Source organism: Mustelus asterias, chromosome 2, assembly GCF_964213995.1.
Source record: "Mustelus asterias chromosome 2, sMusAst1.hap1.1, whole genome shotgun sequence".
Classification (NCBI taxonomy): domain Eukaryota; kingdom Metazoa; phylum Chordata; class Chondrichthyes; order Carcharhiniformes; family Triakidae; genus Mustelus; species Mustelus asterias.
Genome location: NC_135802.1, coordinates 101,697,723 through 101,709,866, shown reverse-complemented (window position 1 = coordinate 101,709,866; position 12,144 = coordinate 101,697,723). Strand labels below are relative to the sequence as shown.

The 12,144-nt window shown below is 39.6% G+C and overlaps 1 protein-coding gene across 1 annotated transcript in view; it reads left to right on the top strand.

The window, feature by feature from the left end:
* Nucleotides 1-12,144, top strand: part of nek10 (NIMA-related kinase 10) — a 229,702-nt gene that overhangs the window by 121,059 nt on the left and 96,499 nt on the right. Inside the window, exon 20 of the mRNA XM_078200564.1 lies at nucleotides 873-975. Coding sequence (XP_078056690.1) covers nucleotides 873-975 — 103 coding nt within the window. The remainder of the gene's footprint in view (nucleotides 1-872; nucleotides 976-12,144) is intronic.

Here is a 12,144-nt window from a genome sequence, read left to right as displayed (position 1 = left end):
CCTGGTAAATCTTTTCTGTACCCTCTCCAAAGCCCCCACATCCTTCTACTACTGTGGCGACCAGAATTGAACACTATATTCCAAGTGCGGCCTCACTAAGGTTCTTTAAAGCGTCAACATGACTTGCCAATTTTTAAACTCAATACCCCAGCCGATGAAGGCAAGCATGCCATATGCCTTCTTGACTACCTTCTCCACCTGCATTGCCACTTTCAGTGACCTGTGTACCTGTACACCCAGATCCCTTCGCCTATCAATACTCCTAAGGGTTCTGCCATTTACTGTATATTTCCTATCTGTATTAGACCTTCCAAAATGCATTACCTCACATTTATCCTTTTTATAAATTTCACAAAGAACAAAATAAAGATTGGGGCACAAACATTAGAAACTGAAATATCATAATTATCATACTTTTTGTTATATTTAAAAGCGATGGAACTTTTATCATAATGGAGAAGTTTGAAATTGCACAAGCATAAAATTAGTTTTCCAGAGCCAGAGAGGTTCTTCAGTAGAGTATGATATAATGCGTCATGAAAAACCAAGTTACATCTCAACAAGATGCAACACTTTCAGGGCTTTTTAACAGCAATATTATCATTAAAATAAATTTTCGTCAGTTTAGCATTTTCAAAAGGCCTGAGAAGATTTGAACAGTGCATGCCACGGAGTAGCAGGGAATCACTGACTGCAACTTTTGGATTTTTGCTTTTCATTATGCAGTGCAAACACAAAGTTGCTGTCAGTTTCACAATAGTAATGATGGGGAAAGTTGACAGTTTCACTATCATTACAATTGCAGAGTCTGGGCCACTTTTAAATGTACTTTTCTGATAGATAATTCTGTTCAATTACTTTCTTCTTTTTAGATATGCCTTGCACTGCGTTATTTGCACAAAGAAAAAAGAATTGTCCACAGGGATCTTACACCCAATAATATTATGCTGGGTGAGCAAGACAAGGTAACAATAAGTAAGTATGTAACTGAAGAATATTTGTGCAAGTCAGCCTTTCAAAGTTAATCATTCGGAGAGTCAGAAAAGGTTGTGAAATTCTTTTAATACTTTATTAAGACTCACTGTAACAAAGCTTGGGAATCTCTCAGCCTTGCCTCTCCTACACTTCTGCAGACATTCTTGGAGTTATGTGAAAGGGCTACGGAGAGAGGGTATTTTCCTCCCTTTAAACAAACAGAAACTCTATGTATGGAATTTTCATTATCTTTGGAGAGTATTAAACATGGGGATGGGTTTCTACTTGTGAAACTGACCAGCTGACCAGAAACAAATATGCATGTAATGATTTATTTAAACATTTAAACTTTGAGATGCTTGATGGAGAATGAAATATCTCTTAGAACACTATATCAGATGTTTTCACCAGTTTATTTATCTCTTTTGGTGTCACTGAACTAATCAAAAATATTATGGGCAAAATCTTACACTCTGTGCACAGAATGCTGGTTGGGGCAAGAAAGACAGTGCATAGCTTTCCAGCTGCACAACTGAGTTTTCTCTCCAGATTCTCTGGCTGTCTGTGCACAGAGAATCTGGGGGCACGGTTTCCGTCGTCCCAGTAGTGGGGGCCTGATAGAACCAACAACACTTGCTCCTCTGTGATCAGGGTGCCATCTTTAAAGGGTGCCCTGATTGGCGTTAAAAAGCTACTCCCCTAGCCCCCATGGATATGGGGTCTCCCCCACAAGCAACAGGGCTTTCCGCCCTCCCCACCCTCCCCAACTCCCAGAGGGTCCACCCTTGGCATTAAACCCTGGAAATGCTGCATCACTGCCAGGTTGGCACTGCCACAATGCCAGGGAGCAGTGCCCGGACACTGCTCAGACATGTCTCTCGACCCTCCTCGCAGGCTTTACTTAGCCTTGCACTCCCAGCAGGTTCCCCTCTACAGCTTCCTGTTTTTCAATAGCTGTTGTAAACCTCGCCAACTTGATAACATGTCGGTGAGGGGGGATTTCCTTATCTGGGGAGAACATATGGCAGGGAATTCACTTTGAATACATTTAAATTTATTTAAATGAGGTTCCCGCCTTTTCTGGGTGGGAAACTTGGGACAACACTGGCGAGGGGTGGGGAAAATTAAAAAACGAGATCTTGCTGATGAGAATCATGTTTTCCGGTTGCCAAGGTTTTTTTCTTCACTGTGCATGCGCAGTTGAAGGCTCCGATCGGAGCTGCAGCATTTCAGGCGCGATAAGTCCCACCCACAAGCTTCTGCAGCGCTATTCAGAATCGCTGATTTTTTTTCAGGCAGAGTGCATATGGGGGCGCCTGAGAACAGATCTAAAAGTCGGATCCGAAACACTCCCAGATTCAAGTCTGCCCAGCACTTAGAATCAAAATGGTAAAATCGGGCCCTATATCTTTGAAAAATTCATTTACAATTAAGACCAGATTTCTTTTTTAGAAACCCTACAATTTTCAGCCAACTTTTTTTTAAGAAACAGATAAAAAGAGGACAATCATAGAGAAGGGAAAATCTGGTAATTTCAGTTTATCGCCAGGTTTTACGCAGGGTTTAATCACTAACTCTCCTAAAATTGCCACAATTAGAAGAAAGCAACATTTCCTGGGGTCTTTTATTTACTTTGTGTTGTTATTATTGTCTGTGGATCTTCCTTTGTGAAGCATGAATGCCTAAATAACTGTAACTTCAAGGTAATCCATTGTATTTTTAAACACTGAGATATTTGGTAATTAAAAATAATGACATAAATTTTGTTCTTTTATAACCTCTGTTGCAAATAACCTCAACGTTATACATGGCATTATCTTTTAAATTACTCCTAGCATCAGAAACATTCACATTCACGAAGAAGTTCTAATTAAAAAAGACCAAAAATAAAGGATGCCTTGCATCAGCATTTGATTTTAAAGTAACCGTTTCAAGAAAGTAATTTCAAACTTGCAACCTTTCTTGTATATGCTAATCTAGGAGAGAGTAATTTCTGGTTGCTGGTTGCTTTAATGGTTTTTCCTGGTCAATTCTTCTTTAACATTATTATGTTTTGGATGATAAGCTTCTGGATGACATCCTTTTCTTTCTATTCGTAACTTCCTAATTTTTCATTTATGCTTTGTGCAGTTGAACTCTTCACCTTAACGAACAGTTTGCCTGGATTAATTTTGTTAATTCCATTCAGAATCTTGAAAACTTCAATTGCGTTCTTTTCCAAGGTGCAACATGCTCAATATTTCTTATAACTTAAATTCCAGATACCCATAATTGTCTTTATTGCTTCACTGTATCCTATGAATTTGCATTCATATATTTTTTTGTAAAAACGTAGGAAATAAGAGCTGGAGTGGGCCATTTGGTCCTTCACACCTGCTCCACCATTCAACAAGATCATGGCTGATTTTCTACCCCAACTCCACCTCTCTGCACTCTCCTCATATCCCTTAATGCCCTTAGTAACACAAATGTATTGACTATTGTCTTTTATATGCTCAATGGCCAAACATCCACAACTCACTGGAATAAGGAATTCCGAAGATTCGCAATCCTTTGAATAAAGAAATTTCTCTTTATCTCAGTTTTATATAGCCAATCCCTTATTCTGAGACCATAATCCTGTGATCTACATTCACCAGTCAGTTTAGTAACTAAATACTTCACTTTTTGTCCCATTGCAGTCGTAAGTAGACTGCACAAATAAAGGGTGCTGTCAAATTCTCAGGAAATGAGTCTTAGTCACTTAGAATAATTGCTTTTCCAACCTATTGGAATTATTTGAGGAGGTAATTGAACTGTTGGATGGGGTCAGCTTTAAAATGCTTTTAAAAGAATTTTTAATAATCTTTTCTAAGAAATAAAATTCCAACATCATCTGCATGTATCTGTAACATGCAGATAAACAGGTTTGGCATCAAACAAATAAAATAAATCTTGCATTCTTTCAAATAGCATTAAGTTATTTGATTTTTGCAGAGTTTGAACAACATGGGCTGGATTTTTGCTACCAAGCCAGATAACTTGAATTGTGAAATTTCCCAACTTGCCTCAGTTTAAAGGGCTCCGTTACACTTCATTTTCATCTTGAGAGGTAGGAGTAGGATAGAATTAGGCCCTCCAACCCTGGCAACAGTTAGAAAGTTAGAAGGCCTGTCAACTCATAGCACACATCCATCTCAATGCCAACTCAAGCCCTTCCATTTTCTTCATTCCCCTCATACCCTGATGCCCCCTCCATGTCAACTCCTGCACCCTCCATGTCACCTAATGACTCCTTGCCACCCTCATATCCACTCATCAGGTATTCACCATGAGTAGACCTCAGGAACCATGTGGAGCTGAAAAAAATTGAACTTGTATCAATTTAATACAACTGTCACTCATACACACTGAATATTAAAAATAAACTCCCATTCATGAAACCCACTCAAAGATTTTAAATATCGTCTCTTCTTCAATCTATTACAAATTTCAAAGGCAACTAATCCTTTAGTAGACTCTAAACTGTAAATCAAAATGTGAATCCTATGCTGAGATGAATGTTTTTGTAACTTTTAAAACATAACCAAATATTCATAACAACAGCAGCTGTAATAGCAGCCTTTGGGATATGTCAACAAAGAACTGGGAATAGGCAAGTGAAAGGAGAAAAGACTGGGAAGAAGAACAAAGAGAATGTCTGAGATTGGGTGAAGGGGAGGAGAGAATAAATCATCAAAGATTTCATGGCATAAGCCCAAAGTGAGTGGTAACAGGTCAAGACAATAAAAAAAATGCATGAAAGCAGGATTGTGGATAGCTGCTGTCCAAAAGTAGAGGAAGTCAGAAAACAACAAAAGAAGTAAAAACAAAACAAAATTACAGAAGAGGCTCTGATCTAAAATTGTTTAACTCAATTTTGAGTCCAGAAGGGCCTAATCAGAAGATGAGGTGCTGTTCCTTGAAATTGCATTGAGCATCATTGGAATACTGCAGCAGGTCGAGGGCAGAAAGGTCAGAGTGGGAGTAAGATGGAGGATTAAATCAATAGGTGACTGTTAACTCATGGTCTTGCTTGCAGACTGAATGGAGGTGTTCCTCAAAACAGTTCTCCAATGTAGGGAAGACCACATCATGGGAACTGAATATAGTATATTAAACTGAAAGAGATAGAAGTAAATCACTGTTTCACCTTGAATGAATGTTTTGAGCTTTGGATGGTGAAAAGGGAGAGGGTAAAGGGACAGGTGTTGCATTGCATCTGTTGTGCTTGCATGGAAAGGTGCCTTAGGAACAGGAGGGATTCTTGGTGGTGAATGAGGATTAGACCAGGGCATTGCAACGATAATGGTCCCCTCGGAATGTTGAGAAAGGGAGGAAGGGGCTGATATGTTTGGTGGTTGCATCAATCTAAAGGTGGCTGAAGTGATGAGGATGATTTGTTGAATATGGAGGCTGGTGGGTGGAAAGTGAAGATAAAGGAAACCTCATGGTGGTTCTCAGACAAAGGAGAAGAGATTGATATTTTAAAAAATTAAATATAATATAAAAAATATAATATTTATAATGTAAAAATATTTTAAAAATGCATGCAAAGTCCCCTTAAACCACAGTGGGTGGGAATCCTTAGTTGAGGAAAAAGGAAGACATATCAGATGAACCAATATAAAATGTTGTATCGTCCAAACAGATACAACAGAGATAGCGAAAGTGGGAGCATTGAATACAGTCCTTACAGGAAGTGGGCTGTGAGGAAGTGTAGTTAAAGATAGCTGTGAGAGTCAGTGGACTCGTAGTGAGTATTGTTTGATAAAATAGCTTCAGAACTGAGGACAGAGAAGTGAAGGAAGGGAAGAATCGGAGATGAACAACGTGAAGACGATGGAAGTTGTATGTAAAGTTGATGTAATTTTCCACTTCAGGGAGAACTGCAACTTATTTTTTATTTCATGGGATGTGGATGCCACTGGCTAGATCAGCATTTATTTCCCATCCTTAATTGCCCTTGAGAAGGTGGTGGTAAGCAGCCTTTTTGAATCACTGCAGCCCATGTGGTGTAAGTACATCCACATTTCTGTGAAGAAGGGAGTTCCAGGAGTTTAACCCAGCAACAGTGAACAAATGATGATAAAGTTCCAACTCAGGATGGTGTGTGGCTTGGAGGATAACTTTCAGATGGTGGTGTTCCCATGCATCTGCTGCACTTGTCCTTCTAAATGGTAGCGGTCATGGGTTTGGAAGGTGCACCAATACATTCATCAATGCACTGGTAAAAAGAGGTGAGGGAAGGGACCTGAGGAGGACCAGATTAAAAAGACAGTATAATTAGGACCTCTGTGGATACCCCTTTATTTGGAGGAAGTGAGTTGAGTTGGAGGAGAAATTGTTCAATGTGAGAACAAGTTCAGTCAGATGGAGGAGGATGGTGGTGAATGGGTACTGCTTCGGCCTCTGCTCAAAGAAGATGCAAAAGGGTTGGAGGTGGAGAGGGATTGGACATCCATGGTGAAAGGGAAGCCAAAAAAAATAGAAGCTGTTAGTGTAATGGGTATTATCACACCACAGATGTAGGTGGGAAGTGACTAGGCAACAGAAAAAAAAATAGTCAAAATAGAAATAAATCAGTTGAATGGGGCAGGAACAGCTCGAAGCAATGGGTCTACCAGGGCAGTATAGTTAGTGGATTTTAGGAAGAAAGTAAAAGCAGACTGTTCACGGTTAGGGGATTATGAGGTTGGAGGCAGATTTGATTTGATTTGATTTATTATTGTCACATGTATTAGTATACAGTGAAAAGTATTGTTTCTTGCACACTATACAGACAAAGCATACCGTACATAGGGAAGGAAAGGAGAGAGTGCGGAATGTAGTGTTACAGCCATAGCTAGGGTGTCGAGAAAGATCAACTTAATTCGAGTTAGATCCAATGTAGGGAAGATCTCCAGAAGCGAAAAGGTCAGTGACAAGTCTTGGAATCAATGGCCTGATGTTTGGTGGTGGTGGTGATGTAGTGGTGCAGGGACAGTAGGAGAAAGGATCAGACAATGACCATCTCGAAAAGTAAAAGCCTAACCACATCCTTTTGACATTCATTATGATTGCCTTTGTCAAGTTCCCCATCATCAATAACCTGGGCTCACCATTGACCAGAAACTGAACTGGACTATTATCACATCATTGTTTTCAATAAACTGTTTTATAGATTTTTCTTTTCATGTATATGTTGTTGTGATCCTTAGCCAGATCCAGTTAGCAACCAATAATGTTTTGATTAAAATAGGCAAAGTTTGAGATTCAATATACTTGCTAATGGAATAAAGCTATAAGAGCCCACAGGTTTTGAACAAACAAAAATAAGCTTTACTATACAAGGTCAGAAAGATAAAACAATGTACAATATTGTACTCTAACATTCAGGATAAGTGATTCAGGGTAAGTATGAGGTACACGTGAATTAACAGGCAAACTGTGCTCAGATACACCACACTGTACAACAAATGACAGATTCCATGGATTTCCCAATGACCCACCCAGACCTTAGTCACACTGCAAGTCATCCAACCTTACTGAAACTCCGTCTCCTTCACAAGGGTTTCCAATCTTCACCTTTGAAAATTTCACCTTTGAATTCACTCCCAAAGTTGCTCAAACTCTGACAGCTTCAATGATGACCCATCTCAAAGGGTTTCAGTCTCATCTTCTGAAATTCCATTCCCCTGGATTCCTGAGTATACTCAAGCATCAACTTACAAGCTCAATTTCAGATCTTTGGCTGTGCCAGGCAAACACTATTACTCCAAAGGGGTACCTTTGCTCCAACTGCCCGCAGCATTGAGTCACCAACCTTCAGCTGCATTCTTGGATCGTCAGGGCTTCTTTTACTCTTTTCAATTACCAGGACCTTTCCTGAGCCCACTTCACTTAATGTCAACTTCCTGCATCCCTTTTCTATAATTGGAGCCTGTTTCTCTACTCTCTCTTTCTTAACTGGGACCTGTTTTTGTCCCTTGGGACCTCTCTCTCTCTGACCCTCTCCCTTGCTCCACTCTCTGGGACACTTACTGGCTATGGCATTGCGCCCAATCACCTGACCTGGGTTTTTGCACCTTCTATGCACAGGTGTGCAGGGGCTGAAGATAGTAAAGATGTCAAACTGTGCATATGCAGCCTGCTCCCAGTCTATGCTCAAAGTCTGAGGTCTGTCGGGATTTACACTCAACACGTACGAGTTTCATAACATTGTGATTATTTATTCCTCATTCCTATTCCCCATGTCCTGTACCTCCTTATAAACTATAACATCTGGTTCTAATGAAGAGTCAAAGATGTGAAATGTTAACCTTACTCTTTTCTCCATTGATGCTACCTGATCTGCTAAGCATTTCTACTTTCAGTCTCTAGTGTTTTGGTTTTTGATTTTAATATTCCATATCACTAGATGGCATTGCAGCTCCATACAAAATTTGTCAACTTTCTCCTTTTTTAATCTTTTCTGTTTACTGTAACAAAACTTCACAGAAGCGAGCCAAAAGTTACCAAAAAGCAGACAGTTATCAAAGCAGGCTTTTAAAATGCCGCCTGCTACATTATGTTGGTTTTTATATTTTAGATGCTACTTTTCAAAAATTGCAATCCAAAATATAAGAATTGGTCATCAGTTTGTTTTGAAGGAAAATCAACAGAATCTTTAAGTTCCACTTGTATTGTAGTAAGATTCCAGACTAGGGTTGTAAAAAGACAACACTAACAGTAAAGACATTGGAATCTAGACTTTTGTAACTGCCTGCAATTATTTACTTTAGAATGTCTTAAACACATTTTATAATTGTGAGTGTTAGACAACAGATATTCACTCCTTTCCTTGCAAAATTGCTCAGGTCTGGAACTATTTTCAGGCACTCCAGAATATGGGTTTAAGTCCAGTTGTATAATGCCTTAGGCCCAGGATTACCCAAATGTTTCCAGCCAAGAAGCCCTTTTGACATCCCAAAAGGACGGACGGAACCCTTAAGAAATATACTCATTGTGATGAAGAGTTCAACTAAAAAAACTGATTGCTTTCGCGCAACATATAAAAACCTAACTTATAGAAGGTTTTTCAATTTCTTATATGTACACGTTTATTAAAGTTAAACAGTTCCGTTGTTATAAAAAGTACTTAAGTCTTACCTTTGTCACCTTTAATGGGAGGAGTGATGCTGGAAAGTTGTATTCTCATATCACACATCCCTCTCTCCCACGTGCACATTCTCACCCTGCTCCAACCTTGCTCCGAGGCCCACTCTCCCCATCATTTCACTGTCTGCGCTCGCCCTGATATCAGAAACCGTCCTCTGATTGGAAAAGCAGCTCTGTAGCATTTTTCAAATTTTACATACGAGTCTGGCCTGCCAAACAACACCTGGGAGGAACCCAGTCTGGGAAATCCTGCCATAGACAGTCACTGCAAATGCATGAGAATTCATTGAGGTAATACCGAGCTGTTTAGCAATTTATAGAGAAAACCAAGTACTCTGTTGATCTAGTGTAAACTAATGTAACATCTTCCTCAGCCAATATATACTGAAAGTTTTTTCTTAAATTATAGAATGCATATCTGAACTTAGCTCGATGAGTTGACAAGCTTTGTGCCTTGGTCATTGCTTGTTACCTGATCAGGATACCACAATCAGTCTATACCTCACATTGACCCAGGTGGTGCCAGAAAATCTGATCTTGTATTCAATCTTTCATAAATATAGAGGGCAGGAATCTTCTCCACCGCACCATCAATAAAGAAAAAGAGGCTGGGTGGTCTACTACTTCATCCGCACTCTCCCTACTGCTGAACTGGAAATCTCTCTCTTCCCCTTACAGCTGACCTCAGGGAGCAGCTGGGTATTACCTGGAAGAACCACATAATAGAGAGAGAAATTGAAAAATGTGTAGCTAGAGTGAGATTATGCCATAATATAGTAAGGATCTTGTATTATAACAAACTCAGGAGCCAAAATAAAAAGCAGAGGATCAACAATTACCAAAGTATTGTTGCTACTTCAGTTTCCATTTATAATAGAAATTAGGCATATACCTCCAGGAACTGATCCCCTCTAGGCACGGTGCAATTAAGAATATGGCCTGTAAAAGGTAACTAACAACATTTATTAGCTCTTTCCACACAACAAATCCTAAGTACAATAATAGTTATTGTGGAGTCATGTCGTAGCAAAATGAGGAAACCAATCAATTGATTTTAATAGACATTGTGATTGAATAAATCTGCTTACCATAATTCCCAAGTGTCAACAAATCTTGAAAGGTTTTTTGTGTAGATACTGCTGGCAAAACATGATACTAAAACATTACAGAAATTCAAAACTAAAAGTTACCTTTCCACTATACAAATCTTTCATGTCTGCAAGCACTAAACCAAGATTTTTGTTATATTCACTCACAGGATGTGGGTGTTGCTGATGTTAAAATTTATTTCCTTTCCCTGATTGCTCTTGAGAAGGTGGCGGTGAGCCATCTTTTTAAATACAACTAAATAGCTTGCTAAAGCATTTCAGAAGAGTTAATCTAGTCTAGAATCACCCAAACCAGCAAAGGATGGCTGACTAAGTTCCCTAAAGGACATTCATGAATCTGATTCCTTTTTATGACAATCCAATAGTTATATGGTCACTATTACTGATTTTAATTCCACATTTCATTTGTTATTAAATTAATATTCCCATGCTGCCATGATGGCATTTGAACTCATGTCTCAGATTATTAATCCAAGCCTCTGGATTAGTCATCCAGTACTATGACTATATGCTACCATACCCATTATAACCACATGGGTTCGATCTATTCTTGATCATATATTACCTCTGAATCAGAGCTACGCATATTTTTTCTGCTGTCATGCACTGTGTTATTTTCCACTTATTGAACTTCCTTGATAAAGTGAATGAGAAACAAGCATTTCAATTTCATGCTGACTTTGTTTGATTGTACCATTGCTTTCCAAACACTGTGCTATGAAATCCTTGATAATGGACTCTAGCAACTTCCCAACTACTGATGTTAGGTTCACTGGTCTATCGTTCCCTATAGTTCCATTCCTTCAGAATGATCTGGACAGGTTGGGTGAGTGGGCAAATCAATGGCAGATGCAGTATAATTTGGATAAATGTGAGGTTATTCACTTTGGAAGCAAAAACAAGAAGGTAGATTACTACCTGAATGGCTGTAAATTGGGAGAGGGGAGTGTGCAACGGGACCTGGGTGTCCTTGTGCACCAGTCACTGAAGGTAAGCATGCGGTGCAGCAGGTGGTAAAGAAGGCAAATGGTATGTTGGTCTTCATTACGAGAGGTTTCAAGTGCAGGAGCAGGGATGTGTTGTTGCAATTATACAGGGCCTTGGTGAGGCACATCTAGAGTATTGTGAACAGTTTTGGTCTCCTTTTCTGAGGAAGGATGTTCTTGCTCTCGAGGGAGTGCAGTGAAGATTTACCAGGCTGATTCCGGGAATGGCAGGACTGATGTATAAGGAGAGATTGACGAGGTTAGGATTGTTTTCGCTGGAGTTCAGACGAATGAGGGAGGATCTCGTAGAAACTTATAAAATTCTAACAGGACCAGACAGAGTAAATGCAGGGAGGATATTCCTGATGGTGGGGGAGTCCAGAACCAGGGGTCACAGTCTGAGGATTCAGGGTAGACCATTTAGGACAGAGGTGAGGAGACATTTCTTCACCCAAAGAGTGGTGAGCCTGTGGAATTCATTACCACAGGAAGTAATTGATGCCAAAACATTGAATGTATTCAAGAGGCAGCTAGATATAGCACTTGGGGCGAATGGGATTAAAGGCTAAGGAGAAGAAACCGAATTAGGTTATTGAATTGGATGATCAGCCACGATCGTAATGAAAGGCGAAGCAGGCTTGGAGGGCCAAATGGCCTCCTCCTGCTCCTATCTTCTATGTTTCTATGTTTTCTCCCTACCTCTCTTTTCAATAGCGGGCTTACATTAGCTACCTTCCAATCTGTAAGAACCATTCCAGAGTCCAAAGAATTTTGGAAAATGACCACCAATGGATCTACTATTTCTAGGGCCACTTCCTCAAGTACTCTGGGATGAAGGTTATCAGGCCCTGGAGATTTATCCACCTTGAATACCATTAATTTCTCCAAAACCTTTTCTCTACTAATACTGCTTTCCA